The 22,599-nt window shown below is 33.7% G+C and overlaps 1 protein-coding gene across 3 annotated transcripts in view; it reads left to right on the forward strand.

Moving 5' to 3' along the window:
- Positions 1-22,599, forward strand: part of LOC135845613 (probable G-protein coupled receptor CG31760) — a 425,069-nt gene that overhangs the window by 345,495 nt on the left and 56,975 nt on the right. For all 3 annotated transcript variants that reach the window (XM_065364298.1, XM_065364296.1, XM_065364297.1), the window contains exon 9: positions 562-776. In XM_065364298.1, coding sequence (XP_065220370.1) covers positions 562-776 — 215 coding nt within the window. The remainder of the gene's footprint in view (positions 1-561; positions 777-22,599) is intronic.

Genomic DNA, 22,599 nt, shown 5'->3' on the forward strand with positions numbered 1-22,599 from the left:
TTTCAAACCAGACCTAAAAATATAGGATATGCACAAGTAAACCCTGTCTCCTTAACTAGTGTCCTGGCAGAGTGGGTTAGGCAGGCGGCAAAGACTAATGTATGTAATGTGACGCCTGACGCGTGGGTCAGGGGATCGAGTCCCCTGAGGGCCATAATCTTTTGAAATTTTTTTTCGTTTTTTGGAAATTTTATTAGCTTACAATGCCTGAAAATACACAATTTATCAATGGACATTCCATTGTCGGTGTTTTGACGCAATTGTTTACCTAAAATTTTGGTACTACACTAAACTATACTATACTATGATTTACTATAGTAACTATAGTCGCAAAAATACTATAGTTGACTATACTGTTTTTTCATATAGTCAACCATGGGTTTTTTCCGTAGGGGTGGGGCGATATGCATCACATCGAATAAAAAATAGTATTAAAAAAATGCTTTACTTGTTTTGTAAATGAAAGAGTTTTTTTATTATTGTTGATTATTCGCCCTTGTGTCCTCAAAAATTGTGTACCTAAATTGATTTGTTGATTTTCTCGTTAATTTAATTTTTCAGGATATCAATAATATTTCAAGTACGTTCTGCCAAAGCTGTCAAAATCACAGACACAGATCTAATGAAGAAATTAGGCATTATAGTTTTAGTATTCAGCACACTTTTATTCATTAGAACAATGGTACAACCACCTTTAGTGTTGACAATGATGACAGCTGATGCTTTGAAGGCCGATGTGTGTGAAACATCATGGTGGGATCACTGGTTCTCTCTCAGTAAGTAAAATTAAATGAAGTCTCAACTAAATTTTATCGTAGATGCAACATCCCAGTTTGGTGAAAATCTGCCCCTTCCGCTGAAAAAGACACTCAAACCTGGTTTATTGACGTTTTTTGAATATACGTGTGAAAAGGCGCTGTTCAGAAGGCAGATTAGTGCGCCGTTTTTAAATACCTAGACCAAAATTAACGCCCTTTATAAAAATCATCTGAAAAATAGGTACATCTACCTACGCTACAACTGCTTCAAGAATATTTTCTAGCTTACTTTTATCGCGTAAGGTCGCTACGCTTTTGAATTATGTGCAGTGGCGTAGCCAGAGCATATCTGGAGGGGGGGGGGGTTTGGTTGTTGGAGAGAGGTCCAATTTTTTTTCATGATGAGAGAAAAAACAATTAGCCCAAGCGTAGCGAGGGCAAAAAAAGCTTTTGAAAAGTATGATTTTGATATGCAAAAGAACAATGCTTTTTTATAGGAGGAGATTCATTATTTATGCTTCTGAATTTCAGTTTTTGGACGATTTTTTTTTAGAAATTTCAGGTCTGGAAAAGAAAAGCAAAAAGGCCCGAACAAAGTGAGGGCAAAAGCTCTCGAAATATCATGTTTTGAGAAGTAAAAATTTTTTTCAATGTGAGCAGTTCAGTAAATTATGATTTTTTTTACAAGAAGTCAATTTTGTAATTTCATTTGACATTTTCAAGAGTTAGGTAGCTCTATGTGCCTTGAACAGGTGCAAAAAAATTTAGAAATAGAAAAACTGTACTCAGCTCGAGCAATGAGAGCAAAATAGTTCAAAAATGTGCCATCAAGTTCCAAAAAAGTCGGAAAATAAGTCTCTTTCTTAAGACTAAAAATTTTAAAACAGGTACCTAGGAATAGCTAAAATTAATGAAAAACGTAACATTTGAGAATTTAAGTAGCCAGAAGATATGAATGTGATACAAATTGATCATAGTTCATAGGTATTGACTTATTGTTACCTATTTATTCATTACTATACCCAACTATATGGTTTGTCGTAATATTATGCATGTGCAGTGGAGAAATGAGAAATTTCAATCGTAAAATTTTAGCAGTGACCCTGCGCCAATGGGGGTGGTCTCGACCCCCCAAACCCCCCCTTGGCTACGCCTCTGATTATGTGACGTACATATTTTTGAACGCTTGCTGGAAGAAACTAGCTAGAAAATACAACATGAGAATGTTTTTTCTTTTCGCTTATTTTTTCACATACCTAGGGGAAGACGCAGCAGTGCTTAGTGTAACAAAAGGAACAATGTAACATTTTGAATTTCTCCCTCCCTATTGGTCATCATATTCACCTGGTTTCTCAACCCAAACCTGACTTTTGTCATCAAGATACTCTATGATAAAAAGTTATTAATGCCTTATACTTTTTGAGAAAAAAAATAATGACCAAAAATCATTTTTATACTTACCTCTATAGCCTATGAATATGTTGTAAGAAACTTGAATTTTTTTAAACCAAATTGAATTTTTTTTAACCCAATAATTGAATCGGTGAGAACAGAAAGGGGCTAAGTCCATTTTCACACTTTTCAGGAATAACAAAAAACTGATTTACTTATTTGAAAATCAAAAATTTTTGGTAAACATGCTTAAGGTCACTGAAAGAGGACCCCAAGACACAATTTTTAGCACTGTTTAGAAAAAAAAATATTCACGTGCGCCGCGCCGGCGCTGTTGCTGCCTAAACAAATGGGACTTACAATTCTGCACCCAATTGACAAAATTTCTTTTGAAATTGCTCGGGCACGAATGGGGCTTGATTCTACATCTAAGTACATCATTTAGACTGCCATCTCGTTTAAATTGACCAAAACATGGTCCATGTTTCACAGGAATATTTCAAAACGGTCCATACGTAGCATCTCATAATTCTCTTCCTCAGATCAATACTCATCGTTCGATTTCCCAGCACATTGGCAAGGTTGTTGAAAGCGGTCTTTGCCATTCCAATCCGTGATTTAATTTCTTTATGATCTCTACCATCGTTGTTTATCAGTGCTCCAAGGTACCTGAACTGCTTTACATTTTCAATTTCTTGTGATCCGATGTTGATTTTGACCTCTTTATCATCTCCTTTCGTAAATCTCATCAGCTTGGTCTTGCCTGCATTTATTTTCATTCCATATTTTAATCCAGCACTGTTGATTTGGTTGATCATTTTCTGCATCTGCGCCTCTGTCTCAGCAAGGATCACTTTGTCCTCTGCATAACTTATTTCATTTATTCTCTTGCCGTTGATCTTGAATCCCATTCGTTCGATCCGCGCTTCTCTCATTATTTCTTCTGCATACACGTTGAACAACCTGGGTGAGAGGGGGCATCCTTGCCTCACACCTCTCTTTATTCCACATCCGTTCTCCGAGTACTCAGTTCCAATCTTGATGTTAGTGCTTTGCTCCCAGTACAGGTTCTTGATTATTTGCAGGTCTTTGATATCGATATTGTATTTTTCCAGGATCTCCAACATCTTCTCATGGTTGAGACGATCAAATGCTTTTTCATAATCGACGAAGCAAGCAATGATTTCCCTATTTGCATTCAGTGCTCTTTGAATGATCACTTTCAGCAGGGCAATTGCATCTCTCATCCCTTTTTTTGCTACAAAGCCATATTGTGTTTCGCTTAGATTTTCATCTATTTTTTTTTTCAATTCTGGCATTTATGATGGAGAGTAGTAGCTTCAGTGCGTGGCTCATCAGTGCGATGGTTCTATATTCAGAGCATTTTTGCGAGTTGTTCTTTTTTGGTATTGGTACAAAATTTACTGCTTTGAAGTCCTTAGGCAGAGTGCCTTCATCATATATTTTGTTTATTATCTTCAGCAGCTCCTTTTCATACTCTGGTGTTAAATGTTTGATCAAGTCTGCTGGTATGAGATCTTCTCCCACTGCTTTGTGGTTTCTGGCTCGCTTCACAGCATTCCTCAGCTCCCACATTTCAATTTGTGGTGCCTCTTCTGTGGATGAAACTGCAATTTGAGCCTGACGTATATCATCTCCATACAGTTCTTGTATGTAGCTGATCCAGACCTCTTCAGTTTCTTGATTGGTACCACAGTACTTTCCATCTTTTCCTCGCATATATGCTATTCCACTTCTCCTTTTCTTGTGGGTGGCCATCATCTGCTTCACTTTGGTATGCATTTCTCTAGAGTTGTGCCTTTTCTCCAGCTCTTCTATTTCTTGACACTTCTCCTCATACCACTTGTTTTTACTTCTTCTAGGTCGTTGTAGAAGTTGTTGATTTCTGCTGTACTGCTTTCCGCTGTTGGCGCATAGACTTGAATTATTACCATTGGTTTTGGCTTGACCTCCAATCTCACGAGTAGTATCCTCTCTGATTTTGGAATTATGGCACTGATTTTATCGCTGATTCTGGTATGTATTAATATACCCACACCTTGTTCGTGTGTGTCTTTCCCAGCGAAGATCATTTCATAATTTTCATCTACCCGGTATCTACCGTTTCCAGTCCACCGGGTCTCACTTACTCCCAACACGTTGATTTGCAATCTCCTGGCTTCTTTAATTACACTAGCAAGTTGTCTAATTTTATACAAAGTTCGTACATTCCAGGTTGCGACGTTGATGTTGTTCCACCTTGTTTTAACTCCACGTATTCTTAGCACCCTATCCGGCTGCCTTGGCGGATGAGGATCAGCCTGACGGAGACTTAGGGCCGTTGCTAAATTGATGTCCATATAATTCTAGGGAAATATAATGGTGTTGGTTTCCCGTTGCCTTCCACCATGATTTTCTGTTGGGGTTTACTCCCTTAGCCGAATTTGCCAGTTTTTAGGCGCTGGTATTCGCCTACTCACTCTGAAGCTCTTGCACTTCCCTAGGGCTGGAACGAGTGAGTAGTTGGTGTTCTGCAGCTCTTATGCATTCGTGTTTGTAATCCGGATTTATGTAGAGGCTTGGCCTTCGACTTGCCACTCCTCCCCGTTGTTCCACCAACTGGAGAATTCTGCTTTAGCCATATTTATTGATTCCGAGTCCATCGAACAGCAACATGTTACCACCCCGCACGACGTGGACGCGCAGAATACCCCTGGTGTTGTCTTCGCCTTCTCATCTGTCCTAGGGGACTGGCTCCTCTTGATGATCCGAGCTACTACCTAGAGACTACCTCTAGCGACAACAACCTGTGCCCTCGCAGAGCTATCAAGTATAAAAAACCTATTTAAAGGATGATAGGATTGTTTTGTGGCCCACATCATTATATTTTCATGGTATCTAGGCTCATCTTCAACAATAAAATAGAAGCCAATTTCAAATAAATTAAAAGTGTTGGAAGTAGGTTCTACTATTTGATAGGCAATCCTAGCCTCATAGGATTTTTCTATGATTTGAGGATTCGATCTGTTACATGTCTAACAATTCAGCACATGGCTGGCAAAGTAGGCTACAACACATTTTTTGGATTTATTATATTTGCATCTTTTTGTTACAGGGGGGTAGCCAAATAAATTCCAGACACGTTGACTAATTAAAAATTTATTATTTACAGCATTATGGAATAATAGACACTCTCCTGGAGTTCTCAATATTTCCATAGGAAAACTCCGGCCTAAAAGATTAAGTTCAATTCCATAAATGGAATGAATGTTATAAACCTTGTATATAGATTTTTCCTCTCCTGCCATCACTAGACGAATGTTCTTAATTACTATTCTAATATCCCATTCCACAATCTTGGGTTCTAATTTAAGCTTAGTTTCCTTTTCTTGTTTATTCAAATATTTCTCAATATAATAATTTGCTATAAGATTATCGAAAAAAATTAGGATGTTATGCTTTGTAACATTTATGCCTATAACTGGTGTATCTCTATCAGTGTTATTAGTAATGTGTATGCTTGCCTTCCATAATTCACTCAAACTACAAAATCCCCCCTCCTTCCCCACACTAAAAAAAAACATCTTCCATTTCAATATATTCCTTTAAAATTGATTCAGAAATATCATTCTTTTCTAATAACCTACCCCCTCCCCATTCACTATAAATAAATCTAGAAAAATTACAAATTTTACATTTTAATTTAGGAAAATAATCTTTTAAGAGCGAGAAAATTTTAGGCTGCTCACAACATTCTTCATGCAGTGCTGTTATTGGCTGCTGAAAATAAAGTTTCCAAAAATGACGATTGAATGTTGTGAATTTTACATTAATTAAATTATAAAACTTGAAGTATTCCCTCGGAGAGGGGTTTAAAAATTCGCTTGGAAAGCTTTTCCAAAGAAACTTCAATAATAATTCAAAATTACAATCAAGGAGCTGTTCTCCTGGAGCGCCATTATCAAAAATATTGACTAAATTTGAAATAATCAATTCAATTTCATCAACTGATTCAAATTTTATTTCACCATCTCTTATGATACGTATTTGTTTCATATGACGCTTCTCATAAACATACTAAAGTGCTTCTTTCTTGTAGTGTTCCAATAGCTCTGCTCGGATGTATGGTCTTATATCCAGATGTGGATTTGAACGTAAATATGACCACAAATTGGTCTTACTCATACGCTTTAGGAGCCGGCACAGCACATCAGCAGATAATTTGCATAAAGCATCAGGTTCTCTTTGAATGATTTTTTTAACTTCCATGGTACACATAAAGTATGTAGGTATGTACTCCTTATTTTGAAAAGTTGAAAAAACAAACAGCAACAGCAACAGCACTATATCAGTACAAAACAATGGTAAAAACAAAAGCAGCAGTGAAACAAAATGAAATGATGAGAAACCCTATGCGAATCTTATTTTATATTATAATTTGATGCGCAGGTTCAACCCATTCAGTGAACCACATCTCCCACTGAACTGAATTCAGCCCAACCCCTTTGGTAAGATATTTCCCTCTTGCATCATCCTAGCACACGCCCTTCTTGAGTAATTAATTTTCTAGACAACGATCCTTTCCCAAACCACCCTAATTTAAATAAATTAATCCCAGACATCGTCAAAGTAACCCCTTTTTATATTTTAATAAACACATTCGCGATGTATTTCAACAAACATCCGAGTTTAGATATTCTCAAAGCACTTAATGCACAGCTGCAACTGGTTTCTAACCCTCTTTTAAAAGGAATTCCATTTAAAAGAGGGTTAGAAACGTGTGTCGCGCCGCTGGCCTATCTCACAGGTATCCTGCTTTAAATAAATTCCAGACACCACCCACACAGACCTAATTTAAATGAAATGATTTGCGACAACCTTATGTGAGGACACTGCAGACTTATTTCATCAGCAACCCCGTTTAATTAAGTAATTAATTAATAACACCATTCAATTTGTAGGGGTTGCTGGTGAAGGAGAATGCTTTTAAGAAGAACATAATGCAGGAACCACTTAACAACTTGAACCAGTTTCATTTCCTAAAATAAAGATAGCTACATGTACATCCGAATTTACGAGTAGGTATAAGGGTTTAAAAAGCAGGGGTGGTTTAGATGTGTGTGCGGCATCCACAGCATGCTGTGTACGGTTTATGGGAAGTTGGCGGCAGGGTATATGGGATTCTATGATTGAAAAACGTTGGACAAAACCTCTTAGAGAATAAATTTTTATACTCCAACTTAAGGTTATCTATATTGCTTACATCTAAACCAGATAAATGCTTATTATAAATAAAATTAGTAAAATGGTGAATTATACAAAAAAAAAACGATTTTTGAAGCAATTTATACTGGGATAGAGTAATGGTGTAATATTATACACTTGCCAAAAACCATACTTAAGCAGGAGAGGGGTACAAATGTACAGAAGGATAGCACATCTTTCAAGGATAACATACAAAAATCACACCCTACATCCGGAGCAAAGTATTGCAATAAATTGTAAAAATCATCAGAAGGTACATTGTATGGCTGTTGATTTTTTCAAATTTGAATTATACCACAAATAAATGTGTGAATATCATTAAATAAAGTATCCAAATACTCGTGATTCGAAATATTACATTCCTGACAGGCGTTGAAAATGAATTTACCACATTTTTCTACCAATAAATTATACTTACGTGCTAGCATATTTTTAGCAATAAATGCTATGCTACCCTCAGACTGTGCACGTAATAATATCCACAGATCTCGAGGGGTCAGAAATTCACATATTTCCATTAAAAGTTCAGTTGGTAAAAATTTTAAAATATTTATTTGGCTAGAATACATGTTCATAAAATTATTGGATCCGTTTGTAAGCGAGTTCACGATGTTCGGAGGTCAGCACAGGTTTCAAAATTATTTCTATATTTATAATGAGTCGGCGAAAACGTATTTTATCTGCCAGGTCCTTTTTCCAGGGCCCCTTGCGAGCGTTTTTGTAGTCTTCAACGAACTCGTTTTCTTCAAACTCAAAAACGTCAACGGATAAATTAAAATGAACTTTTTTCTCGCGGACATAGCACACAACTGTACTCACAGAGTTCAAAATATGAAATAAACCTTATGCTAATCATGGCAGCAGAGAGAACCCTTTAAATTAAAATATAAAGTAGGGGGTGTAACCATTCCTCAGTATAAAAGCAGAAAATTACTGCTAGAAAGAGTATATGGTATTGTGCTGGGGAAGGGGGGAGGGGGGAGGGGGTGAAAGCATCTCGTGGATAAATTGATCGATTTTGGCTATTATGGGGGGGAGAGGGGTATATTACCATTTCGGCGAGGGTTAATTAAGTTTGGTTCATGGATCCGCCCATTTAACTTGCATTGGAACCACCCATTCGCGATATTTTTTACGTGCATCTTTATTTGGGCTGGGTATACTCGACTTTAAGCCAGGCAGCTAAGGATTTACTCCTTTCTGCTCCTTGCTCCTGGCTCAAAGTCCGCCAAAAATACCTACTCGTGCCCGAAGTCCGGTTGCGGATAATTTGAGGGTTTTTTGAATGGCTCAGTAAAATAGAGGTTTCGATAAAAAGAAATGTTTTTCATATATTTTGTGCAGAAAGCTTCACTTTACACATACAAACCATAAAATTGAAAAAAAGTTCAAAATTGGGGCCCAAAAAAATTGTTGAAAAAACCTATCCATAACCGGTACTTTACCTTACGTATAAGGTATGTATGAAAATATTTGGGTGTCCTTCTGTGTGAGATGTTTGATGTTTTGCTTTTAAAAGAGACTAGCTAACCCGTTAATCGCGCATACTGCGTGATTCTTCAAAACGTAATAATGTACATTTTGAAAATTCAGTACCTAACTACACAATACATAGGTAGAATGATCACGACTTTTTCACTGTTACTTATTGGGAAATTAATTTTTCAAAATTAGTATGTTTCTTTTTCAACAATAAGCGAAAAGTCCTGGTTTCATTTCTTAAAAAGTTTACAAAAATGTTCTCTTTTTGGCAGCATTGCAAACTCTTCCCAAAACTACCAAAAAAAGACTCGTTTTTTACGCTATAGGTACTCGTAATTTCACCTGATAAAAGCGACAAAAATAATTGCAAAAAAATGTGGACTACATAATTTTTTTTTGTCAATAACTACGAAAATTGCTACTTTTTGCTAAAATTGACAATATTTCTTGTTTTCCACCAACTCAACAAAATGGTATTTTTTTTTAAAATTTACAAAAATGTTTTGTTTTTTAGTAAAAAAAAAAAAATCAGAAATACCAAAAATCTCGCGGTAATTCTTTTGCTGTTTGCTAAGATTGTTAAAGTCTCGCTTAAAATGACTCGATCTGCTACACCCTCTGCATAAAGTGGTGACAACTTTCAACCTTGGCTATATTATAATGACTCGATCTGGTCAAATATCGCATGTCACAAAAGTTTGAGCTTTCGCTTAGCTTTTACCATCATTTTTTGAAAATTTGTAAAAAAAAGCTAAACAAAAGCTCAAAACTTCGTGACATGTCGCACCTCGGGAGTAATAAGGTGACATCTCAAAAAAGTGAAATTTTACTGGAGAGTGATTTTATTTTTTTTAAAAACTTGATTCATTATTTTTATCAACTTATAATTAATTGTGAGGAATAAGAACACTTTGAAAAATAAAATCTTAAAGAGGAAATATTTCAATGTTTGGAAAACATTTTGAGTTAGTGCTTAGTTTTTGAGTTTTTCTCAAAAAACTAAAATTTCATGATATGTGCAAATTCATTTTTCTGAAAAGTGATCAACTGATCAATTTGAAAAATTTTTTCCATTTGGTACAAACCAATGAAAAATGCACTCCTTGTTACTATTTCCAACTGACAAACATTCAAAACAATCAAAACTGTTTGTTAACACTTTGTGTGTACGAAATTTGCTCAAAAAAGGTGTGAGTTTTTCGAGATGTCACTTTATAACTCCAAACAACTTGCAATGTTGTTGGGATTTTGAGTTAGGCCATTTGGGTTTTTTACATGATCTAGATAATGTACCCAACTCAAAGTGTTATTTTTGGTTGAGGGGGGTCATAGAAGCCCCAAAAATGAAAAAACATCAAAATCAATTTTTTTTGAGATGTCACCTTATTACTCCCGAGGTGCGATGTGGTATTTCATCTACTCTGTAAATTTGAAACAGTCAATTTTCACAGTTTAGCAGTCACGACATTTTGCCTTTTTAAAAGCAGTAGTTTTTGACTGCAAAACAGTAGAACATCTACTGAATTGGTCAGTCAAAATGATTTTTTACTGACCAATTCAGTACATTTTTCACTGTTTTGCAGTAAAAAACTACTGCTTTTAAAAAGGCAAAATGTCGTGACTGCTAAGCTGTGATAATTGACTGTTTCAAATTTAGAGAGTAAAATAACAACTTCTTGATAGAAAGGCTTCATAGTGTAGATGTGTAAGTTTATGTTGTAAGCACAAAAAGTTGTTTAGTAAGCTGAAAAAAGTTCAATAATTAAGCCATATTTGATGGGTAGACAAAATACCTATGTCCTATGTTGTACCCTGAAAGATCTAAGTTGAAAAACAATTTATGACAGAAAAAAACTCAAAACTTGATTGTACGTAAAAGCTCTCTGAAAGCTTGAAATTCGTGACGGTGATGTTGACGATGTACCCTGAAAGTTTTTTTTTTTTTATAAAATCAACTTTTTGTCGTAATTTTGTTTCACATTTTAAAATTTAGTAAGTAAATGTTTTTTTCAGATTTTTTTAGCTCATGCTGAAAATTGTTGAACTTTAAACATAAACCTGCATATCTACTATTTAAAACCTTTCTGAGTGGCTGTTTATCAAAATTGGTTCTGCTATTGCAGAGACCTTGCTGTGACAAAAAACTGACTTACTTATAATGAACTTTCAAACTTTCCCTGAACTTTTGCCGTTAATTTTTTCAAGTTTTTTACAGTCTAGAATGGTTTTTTCGCGGTGATCTTTCAAGGTACAATATGTGTATTTTTTTTACACATCAAATAAGATCAATAACTACATGACCAAAACTTTCAAGCTTTCACTTAGCTTTGACCGCGAACTCTTGTAAGATTTTTTTCTTCAAGATTTTTCTTTTTGTTAAGCTGTTTCGAGGGACAATAATATATGTATGTACTTCTTTGTATGCATCGAATGCGACTGAGTATAGGTTAAATACCATATCGTCACCAAATTTTAAGCTATCGCTGAGCTTTTATAGCCAATTTTTGAAAGTTAACTTTAAACATTTGTAAACTTTTTTTTTCTTCAAGATTTGTCTTTCCGTGAAGCTGTTTCAAGGTACACTATACATACTTCTTTGTATAGGTATGTCGAATGCAATAATTATAGGTGGGTCATTCCACGAAGTGATAGAGGTTTCGGCGATTATTTTGAAAGTTTTCCTATGGAAAGATGTTTTGAAGGGATGACCATTGGCGTGAATCACAGCCCTCTAGCCCATTTTTAAAGGCAGCCAGGGAGTGTCAAAGTTTTCAGTGAACTTGAAACATCATCCATTTCAGCAGTGGATTACTCGATACCGCGGTACCTACCAAAATAGATTTTTTTTCATGATTAGGGGTTTTGAAGGGCTTTTTGACGACATGATAAAAATCATTGTTGCCACTTTTTTTTGTACAAAAATTAGTTCAAAAAAATTTCAAAATGTAGTTCTCATATCGTTCCAACTCTCAAAAATTCTGAAAAAAATATATTATGGACATCTTTTCATGCTGAACAACATATTAAAAAATTGGGATGGCACCATGTCGCAAAATCGATTTTAAAAAAGTTTTGATTGGTTAAGTTGACCCATTTGACACCTGTTTTTACGTATCTGTTGAGGAAGTTGAAAAAACCCTTTCACTCGATGAAACAAACTCCTCACAAAAAAATCAAAATTCGAAAAAATTCAATTTTCAATTTCAAACATCAAAAAAAGTTTAAATTTATTCACCTTGTTTTATTTTGACCTCTCGCTGACGTATTTCATGAAAAAGTTGATAAAAATTACACTCACAACAAAAAAATAAGAATTCGTTAATTTTTTGAATCTTTTCGAATTTTGATTTTTTTCGTTAATTTTTTGAATCTTTTTGATTTTTTTGTGAATACTTTTTTCAGAATTTTTTTGAGAGTCCGAACGGTATGAAAACTACGTTTTGAAACTTTTTGAGATAAGCCTTTCAAAACCCCTTGGGAAAAAGTTCCATTTTGGTAGGTATCACCGTTATCGAGTAATCCACTATAGTCCAGGAAAATTTGATGAAAAAAAAGGGTCATTGGGAAAAGTGAGGTAGAAAGCTGAATTTTGGTATACAGGTCCATTTTTTGGTGCTGAACACGAATCCGATGAGTCCCCGGTCGTCCCTGGTGAGCTTTCTCCCCTATTGTGGATCTAAGCCCCCCAAAACCAGTTTTTTGCAATTTTCTCCCCCGCATTGCATTTTAGCGAAAAATGAGGTTAGACACAAGAATCTACGTCAAATTTCCGATCTAGTGACATATCAACTTTTCTTCTACGCTCAAGGGGGTTGGAACCACAACCATTCAAAAAAGGGGGGTTCCCTGAAAAATACAAAACGTCTATAGGCGCCTAAGAGGGGTGAAATGGTCCCCGACAGCGTTCGAGTTGATATTAGCATGAAAAGTGGGTACCATAGAGAAACCTCCGCGCAAAAAATTTTAGATCCACACCCCCTCCCCTTTTTGCGGAACCCTCCTTTTTTGAAATTTCAGTATCACTTTCCTCAGCCCCATTTCAACAGATTTTGAAAATTTTTCTGGAAGTTATGTATATGCTTGATAGGTAACCCCACAAAAATTTTCAACCCCCTCCCCTCATATTTACCCCCACCCCCCCAAAATGGCGTTTTTTTCATTTTTTTAGGCCCATCAACAATTTTGTAAACACGTTTTTTGGATGTATTTTTGGCCCCCAAACATCATATACTATATTAGAAATTTTTGCTTTGGTGCGCCGTGGTAAAAACTTGAAATAATGTATCGTAGGGGGTGGGGGGTGAAATGGCAATTTTGAAAAAAACAACTATCAATGAGTAGGGTATCGTTTTCATATGATTCGATACCGCTGAGCACGAATATAACCTCAGTTTTTTTGCTACACTCACCTACCCCTCTCCAAAGCCCCTCAGCCCCCTCAATTTTCACGATTTCCGAAATATAGTTATTTTGATGATGTTGGTGTCGTTTTCATATGATTCGACACCGCTGAGCACGAATATGACCTCCGATTTTTTGCTACACTCACCTACCCCTCTCCAGAGCCCCTCAGCCCCCTCAATTTTCACGATTTCCGAAATATAGTTATTTTGATGATGTTGGTGTCGTTTTCATATGATTCGATACCGCTGAGCACGAATATGACCTCAGATTTTCTGCTACAATCACCTACCCCTCTCCAGAGTCCCTCAGCCCCCTCATTTTTCACGATTTTCGAAAGAAAATGACGATTACAACTATTCCAGCGACGAAAGTTATACCACAAATGATGACATTAGTGATGATGACGATTAAGTGAATCACAAATTAACATTCTTTACTTTTTTTTATAAGTATTTCGTTACCATATTTTTTTCTTGTGATTTTTTATGTAGGTAGTCATTGAATTATAAAATACATACTCATACATACTCAAGTTACAGTTATCATGAATAATTATTATGCCGCATATGCTCGGCATACCTATACAGTCCAGTACACATACAGATTGTTACGTTTTCTGCGTGGAAAAAAATTGAAGGGTCCACCCCCCTCGAAGGGGAGCCATGTGCTGTAGCTCATTCTACGAGAAATTTTATGTACAATAACAATGAACTTATGTAATTTTCCCATAGCAATGAAACCAACATCACCAAAATAACTTTATTTCGGAAATCGTGAAAATTGAGGGGGCTGAGGGGCTCTGGAGAAGGGTAGGTGAGTGTAGCAAAAAATCTGAAGTTATATTCGTGCTCAGCGGTATCGAATCATATGAAAACGATACCCTACTCATTGATAGTTGTTTTTTTCAAAATTGCCATTTCACCCCCCACCCCCTACGATACATTATTTCAAGTTTTTACCACGGCGCACCAAAGCAAAAATTTCTAATATAGTATATGATATTTGGGGGCCAAAAATACATCCAAAAAACGTGTTTACAAAATTTTACCTCGCAATCTTGATTGTTGATGGGCCTAAAAAAATGAAAAAAACGCCATTTTGGGGGGGGGGGTGGGGGTAAATATGAGGGGAGGGGGTTGAAAATTTTTGTGGGGTTACCTATCAAGCATATACATAACTTCCAGAAAAATCTTCAAAATCTGTTGAAATGGGGCTGAGGAAAGTGATACTGAAATTTCAAAAAAGGAGGGTTCCGCAAAAAGGGGAGGGGGTGTGGATCTAAAATTTTTTGCGCGGAGGTTTCTCTATGGTACCCACTTTTCATGCTAATATCAACTCGAACGCTGTCGGGGACCATTTCACCCCTCTTAGGCGCCTATAGACGTTTTGTATTTTTCAGGGAACCCCCCTTTTTTGAATGGTTGTGGTTCCAACCCCCTTGAGCGTAGAAGAAAAGTTGATATGTCACTAGATCGGAAATTTGACGTAGATTCTTGTGTCTAACCTCATTTTTCGCTAAAATGCAATGCGGGGGAGAAAATTGCAAAAAACTGGTTTTGGGGGGCTTAGATCCACAATAGGGGAGAAAGCTCACCAGGGACGACCGGGAACTCATCGGATTCGTGTTCAGCACTAAAAAATGGACCTGTATACCAAAATTCAGCTTTCTACCTCACTTTTCCCAATGGAATGTTATTTTTCCTGGACTACTACTGAAGTGGACAATATTTCAAGTTCACTGAAAACTTTGACACCCCCTGGCTGCCTTTGAAAATGAGCTGGAGGGCTGCGATTTGCCCCATTGGTCATCCCTTTGGAAGGGGTTTCCTCAGGAAAAATCTCAAAAAAAAATCGCCGAACCCTCCTACCACTTCTTGATTGAATTGACGTGGAATGACCCAGGTTAAATACTGCATATCACAAAGTATTGAGCTTTCACTGAGCTTTTACCATTACCTTTTTTTGTCAAAGTTTGTTTTTCTGTGGAGATTTTTGAGGTACAATTTTGTTTTTTGTGATGCTCTTTACTTCTTTATAATGCATACGTCGCGGAGGCGTTGAGTATAGAGTTAACATCAATTATTGAGCTTTTTTGAGCTTATGGCACAACTTTTTTTGTAAACTTTTTTATTCGACATTTGACTTCTCTTGATGCTCTTTCAAGGTATAATATACGAGTAGATATAAAATGTATTTCCTGGATGGTGAGCAAAATTATTTGCAAAACTTTTTATTAAATTCAAACATTTCAATTTAATGCAAAACTTTTTATTAAATTCAAACATTTCAATTTAATGCAAAACTTTTTATTAAATTCAAACATTTCAATTTAATGCAAAACTTTTTATTAAATTCAATCAAAAGCACAATACTTTTTAAAATTCAAAATTATGCAAAAACTTATATGAAATTTTTCATATACACCATCATTCAATCTAACCCAAATATTTGTTCCAAATTCAATCAAATTCATGCAAAATTTAAAGAATCATGTTGCTAGTTAAAGAAAACGTCATCTCATAATAAAGTAGTATCACCAAACACCACTACCTTTATTATAGAAACTGATTCTTTTAACTAATGTTTGGTTTGAGAGTATAAAAAGCCGCAGTCGGGATTCCGACTGCAGATATTTATTATTTTGGACCGCGGTCCACATCTGGACTGTGGCTTTTCATAACATTAGCCCCCCTTCACATGTGAAGGTCGGTATTAAAGGGAAATTTTTGCATTTGAAGTCGCCCTGAGAATTCTCAGGGCATAAATTAGCACAGTTCAGATCTGAGCTTTGCTAACCCTTCTCATCTGAAGACTATCTCTTAGCCCCCCTTCACATGTGAAGGGCAGCTTTGAAAGATAATTTTTGCATTTACAATGGTGACCTTTTAGAAATTGATGTTTGAGTTAAAGGAATCGATTTCTATAATAAAATGGATAACCAAGCACCTTTAAGAACATGTGAGAAGTGTATGTGTACAATTACACACAAGAACTATGCTAGACATTTAAAAACACAGAAACATAATGAAGTGAAGATTAATGTAAAAGAATTGAAGGAGGAATTGAAGTGGTATGGAATGAAAAATGTTGATAAAATGATAAAATCAGATTTGTTAGTGAACAATGATAAAATCAAGGCAATTAATATTGATAAAGAAAAATTGTCGAAATTATTAAAAAAGGATTTGATCAAATTTATTCAGGATAACAAATTCAATATCAATAAAAAATTGAGAAGAGATCAAATAATAGACAGATTGCTTGATTTTCACTCAAATAAATCATTACCCCTTCCTAAATGGGAATTTGTGAATGAAAATTTTAAATCGAGACATGCTCAATTTGATATGAAAAATAACTGGGAAATTAAAGATATGACAAAATTTTTACTTTTTATGAAAAAACAAGTTAGTTCTTTACTTCAAGAATGGATGAAAAAGCATAGTGGTATTAAAGTGAATTTTTGTGTTTCTGCAACTTATGAGGACATTGAAGAAAACACTAGTTGCAAACATTTGCAAACTGAGAATTATAGAATTACTAATAGAAGTGAGTTAACAAAAGGAATTTCAACTTTAATGAAGTTTGTACTTGATAGGCATGAAAAAATAATTGATGAATTACAGGGTAGTCAATGGCACACAAAATCAATCAATAGTTTTAGAGTAAACATTAACAAATATGACCCACTTAGAGCAAGTTCCTATATTGATCTTCCAAAAACTTTAAAAGATAAGAAAGCCATCATAAATGTTAAAAATAATGATAATGAATGCTTTAAATGGTCAATTTTAGCATGTTTGCATCCTGCAAAAGATCACTCGGATGAAGTGTACCAATACAAAGCATATGAGAGAACTCTTGATGCAGCTTTGAAAGATATTGAATTTCCAATGAAAATTAAAGACATTGAGAAATTTGAAAATAAAGTGAATGAATTAAAATTGGTAGAAGGCGGATTATCAATTAATGTTTATCATCATGATGAATGTTATAAAATTTATCCCTTACACATTACCAAAGAAGAGAAAACAAAACATGTTGATTTATTGTATTTATGTAAAGAAAACAAGGAAAAAACAATGAAGAGTGGTGAAAGAAATACTCACTACTGTTGGATTAAGGATCTAACAAAATTGATTAGAAGTCAATTGACTAAAAACACCCAAAAAATACATTTTTTGTGTAGAAGGTGTCTTTGTCATTTTTACAATGAAGTCAAATATTTAGAACATAGAGAAAGCTGTAAAGTACATGATCCAGTTGCAGTAAAACTTCCCATTAAAAGTGATAACATTTGTGAATTTACAAACTATAATCGATCAATGAAAATTCCTTTCACAATAATAGCTGATTTTGAGTGTATACTTAGAAAACTTGAAAAAACTAATGAAGAGGAAGATGCTAAAACACAGAAAATTCAAGAGCATATACCTATTAGTTGTGTTTATTACATTTTATTTGAAAATGGAGAAATTTCAGAAAACATGTTTGAATATTTTGGAACTGACACCCCTCAAGTATTGTGTGAAAAATTATCAGAAGATGCAGTACGTATTGCTAATGAATACATATATATAATTGTAAGAAAATGAAGAAGCTGAGCAATGAGCAAAAATTAGAGTATAGGGAGGCTACAATATGTCATATTTGTGAAAGAAAATTGAGTGATTTCCCACCTATGATGGAAAACAATATTGAGAAATTGAGAAAAGAAATACAAATTACTTCAAATATTTTAAAGTACCATGATGATCATACTCTGACTGATAGACTAAAGAAATTAGAATTAGATTTGAAAGAAATATCACATAATAAAGAAAATAGAGTGAAAGTTTGTGATCATGATCACATAACAGGTGAATATAGAGGTGCAGCTCATAGTCTTTGCAACTTGAACTACAATGTACCTAGATTCATACCAGTCTTGTTTCACAACTTTTCTGGTTATGATTCCCACTTATTAGTCAAAGAATTTGCTGGAACTACAGATGATTTAAAACTGATTCCAAATAATGAGGAATCTTACATCAGCTTCTCAAAAGTTGTAAAGTTTCAAGGCTATTCAGGAAAAGAGGTTAAAATAGAACTTAGATTTTTAGATTCATACAAATTTCTATCTGAACCACTTTCAAAATTGACTAAAAACTTGGAAATGTGTCATTTTAAAAATTTGAAGAAATGGTTTGATAAGACAGTACCACCTGGGAATGATTCCTTGCTCAATTTATTAACTGAAAAATTGGTCTACCCTTATGATTATATGGACTCAATAGAAAAATATGATGAGGAAGAGTTGCCATCTAGGGAGAATTTCTATAATTCCTTGAATGATGAACATGTAGATAAGAGGAATTTTTACGTGCTCAAAAAATTTGGAAGTATTTCAATATTAAAAATCTTAAAGAATTTACAATGTTGTACAATAAAATTGATGTACTCTTACTAGCTGATGTGATTGAAAATTTCAGAAAAACTGCACTGGAAATTTACAATTTAGATCCACTTTGGTATTATACTACACCTGGATTTGCTTAGGATTGTATGTTGAAAACAACAAAACAAAAATTGGAATTGATAACTGATGTAGACATGTTGTAAATGTTTGAAAATGCTAAGCGTGGTGGGATTTCTCAATGTTCAAATAGATATGAAAAAGCTAATCATAAGTATATGGGAGAAAAATTTGATAAAAATGAAAAATCAACATTCATTCAGTATTTGGATGCAAATAATTTATATGGATGGGCTATGAGTAAACATTTACTTTATGGGGGATTTTGGTGGGCAAATCCAAACTATTTTACTTATAATAGAATTTTGGGAATGAAAGATAACCAAAAAAATGGATACTTATTTGAAGTTGATTTAAGCTATCCAGAAACATTACATGATTATCATTCTGACCTTCCTTATTGTGCACAAAATATTATTGATGAAGATAGACTTCCTAAATTATTCACAACATTATACGATAAGAAGAAATATATTCTACATTACTTGAATCTTAGACAGGCTCTTGAAGCAGGTTTGAAATTGGAAAAAATTCACAGAGTTATTCAATTCAACCAATCAGATTGGATGAAAGTATATATTGATAAAAATACAAGACACAGACAAAATGCAAAAAATGAATTTGAAAAGGACTTTTTTAAATTGATAAATAACTCAGTTTTTGGTAGAACAATGATGAATGTGCGAAATCATGTGGATATAAAATTGATTAGTGAAGGTAAAAAATATACAAAGTATGTTTCAAAACCAAATTTTGTAAAGTCAACATTTTTTGCAGAAGATCTTGCAGCTGTTCATATGAAAAAAACTCACATCAATTTCAATCAACCAATTTATGTGGGGGTATCCATTTTAGATATTTCAAAAACATTGATGCATGATTTCTATTATAGAATGAAGAGAGAATATAAAAATGATATTAAACTTTTGTATACTGATACAGACTCATTAATTTTGTCAATAAATACTCAAGACTTTTACAGTGATATGAAAGGAATGATTGATGAATTTGACACATCAGACTATCCTGAGAATAATACATATGGTATTCCTCAAGTTGATAAAAAGGTTATTGGTAAATTCAAAGATGAAATGAAAGGAAAAAGTATTGAAGAATTCATTGGGTTAGCTTCTAAATTGTACTCCATCAAAGTATTTGAAGAAGATGAAAAGAAAAGAGCAAAAGGAGTGAAGAAACATATAATCAAAAACCAAATTACCCATAAAGATTATAAAGAATGTTTAGAGAAGAAAATTACAAAAAGTTTCAAACAGAAAATCATACAAAGTAAAAATCATAATATTTACACATTTGAGCAAGATAAAAGAGGTTTATCTCCATTTGATGACAAGAGATGTATATTTGGCAATGAAACTTTACCTTGGGGGCATTATAAGCTAGGAGTAGAAAGATAGAATTTTATCACACATTTGAAAACTCTCTCTTCACTAATATAAATAATTTTGTTTTAAGTATTATAAAATAATGACCAATATTGTTTTATTAGATCTCATTATTAATCTATATAAGCCAGCTTCAGATATATAAATTTATTTTGCATCATTTTGATTATCTACACGGACTAGTCCACCCTTTAGAATTTTATATTTTTCAAGATCCAAATTCATTTATGTCAATAGAAGAGCCTAGGCAATTATCTAAGTACACTTCCATGGGTAAAAATTATTTTTAAAAAAAATTCATAATACCTGTTCTTAAATAGGTACCTATTTAAATGGATTTTTGATGAGAAAAATATTCGAATAAAAATTTTAAAACTGCAGTCAGAGAGAGTGTAATCTGTAGTTGATAAGTACTAATGAGATAACATAAGTACAGATGTGTAATGAATGTTATCATCTTTGCTGCTATGCTATCTTTGATTGTGAATAAAAACCTCTCAAAATAGGTTCAACATGGGTGAAGTGAACATTGAAAGTATTCGTGATGATTTTAATTTTGTTTTAAATAATGTAATTAACGTAACTATTGAAGATCCTTCTTCAAAGGATGATATTTTAAATCAAAGTACAAACGCTCATGTATGAGCAGATTTAGATAGAAATATTGTGATTTTATTAAGCAAAATTCAACTGGGTTCAAAGTTCAAACGCTCATGTACGTATGAGCTGTTTTTGATAGAACTTTATATATAAATTTGCTTGTTAGTTAAAAGAATTGTTTTCTATAGTAAAATGAGTTCTATTATAGAATTGGATGAATTTATAACACATACTTTGAGGAACAATATTCAAATGTTTCAAGAATCAAAGCAAAGAGTGATTGAGGGAAATCTTTCTCCTGAAGTTGTGAATGATTTGGATAAGTTTCAATTTTCAGAAAGCATATTGATATTATATTTGAGAAAGAGTGAAAACTTAATGAAAACAGATATTATTACATATTTCAATGAAATAGAAAAAATCATTCCTTATGAGATTATCAAGGAAGTTTCACAGAGATTTGATCTCACATCCAATGTATCAAAAAGAGAGTATTATCCATCCAAAAGGTGTAAAAACTGCAAAAATACTCAATTTTTTAAAGATCGAGCTAATACTTTGATATGCAAAAAATGTTTTGCTGTGGTAATTCACTACACACATAATTCTAAATATCATTGGTTCAAGAAACAAAATTTAAGCTACAATAGGTTGAGTAATTTCAAAAAGTGTTTGGATAAATATCAAGGAAAACAACTTGATTTCATAAATCCTGAGATTTATACTAGATTAGAAGAAGAGTTATCTGCAAATGGACAAGTAAAAAAATCTCATATTTTCAAATCCTTAAAAAAATTACATTACCATAAACACTATGACAATTACATTCTAATTCATTCTAATTTGACAGGACAGAAACCGAGTGATATTTCCCATCTTGAAAAACAACTTCTAATAGATTTTGAGAAATTTTCCAAACAATTTGATTTGGTAAATAAGCAAAGAAAAAACTTTATAAATATGAAATTTCTTTTACATAAACTATTGTTGAAAGATAACCACAATTTTGATCCTGAAGATTTCATTTCACTTGGTAACAAGGGAGAATGTGATAAAATATGCAGGGAAATATTCCTTTCTTTGGGATGGAAATATCCATCTGTTTAAACATGTAGATCTTTTAGAATACTATTCTAAAAGACATTACCACTTTTGATAATTTTTTGTAACCACTAAACCTGTATAGAATTCATTATTTGGACTCACACATCTGTAGGCATTTTGATCTGTAAAAGTTAGATTTTTGATTTCAATAAACAAGTCTGTGGTGCGAATTCGTTCATTCGAAATGATGGATTCATTGTTATAATTAAACCACTTATTATTTGACTGAAATTTCTCAAAATTATAAACACACTCAATTTTTGCATTCACTCCCTCTGTTTCCATAAGCAATTTTACCCAAGTTTTTGTTACTAAAGGGATACTTTGCATCAAGAAATGCGATTGACTCTTTAAATTTTGCTGCGATACTACCAAATAATCATAGTAATAGTTACTTGAAGATTCACCAAATTTTTTTGTTCTAATTCGACACATGTATTGTCCTTCATTTACAACTTTCAGAAAGGATACAACCTCAACCCTTTTCTTCGATGTTGAATTCAAATATTCAAATTTATTGATACTTAAACGTTCTGGAATGTCAAAAGGAACATCTTTAAGCCATTCTAGCTGATACACAAATTCTTGTTCTGAAAATGTAACATTACAAAATAGTGTAACCCCATCATTGTTGACTATTTTTTGAGATCTGAAGAATAAATCATGTTCTTGTAAA

The sequence above is a fragment of the Planococcus citri genome, chromosome 4 (genome assembly GCF_950023065.1).
Source record: "Planococcus citri chromosome 4, ihPlaCitr1.1, whole genome shotgun sequence".
In the NCBI taxonomy this organism is placed as follows: Eukaryota; Metazoa; Arthropoda; class Insecta; order Hemiptera; family Pseudococcidae; genus Planococcus; species Planococcus citri.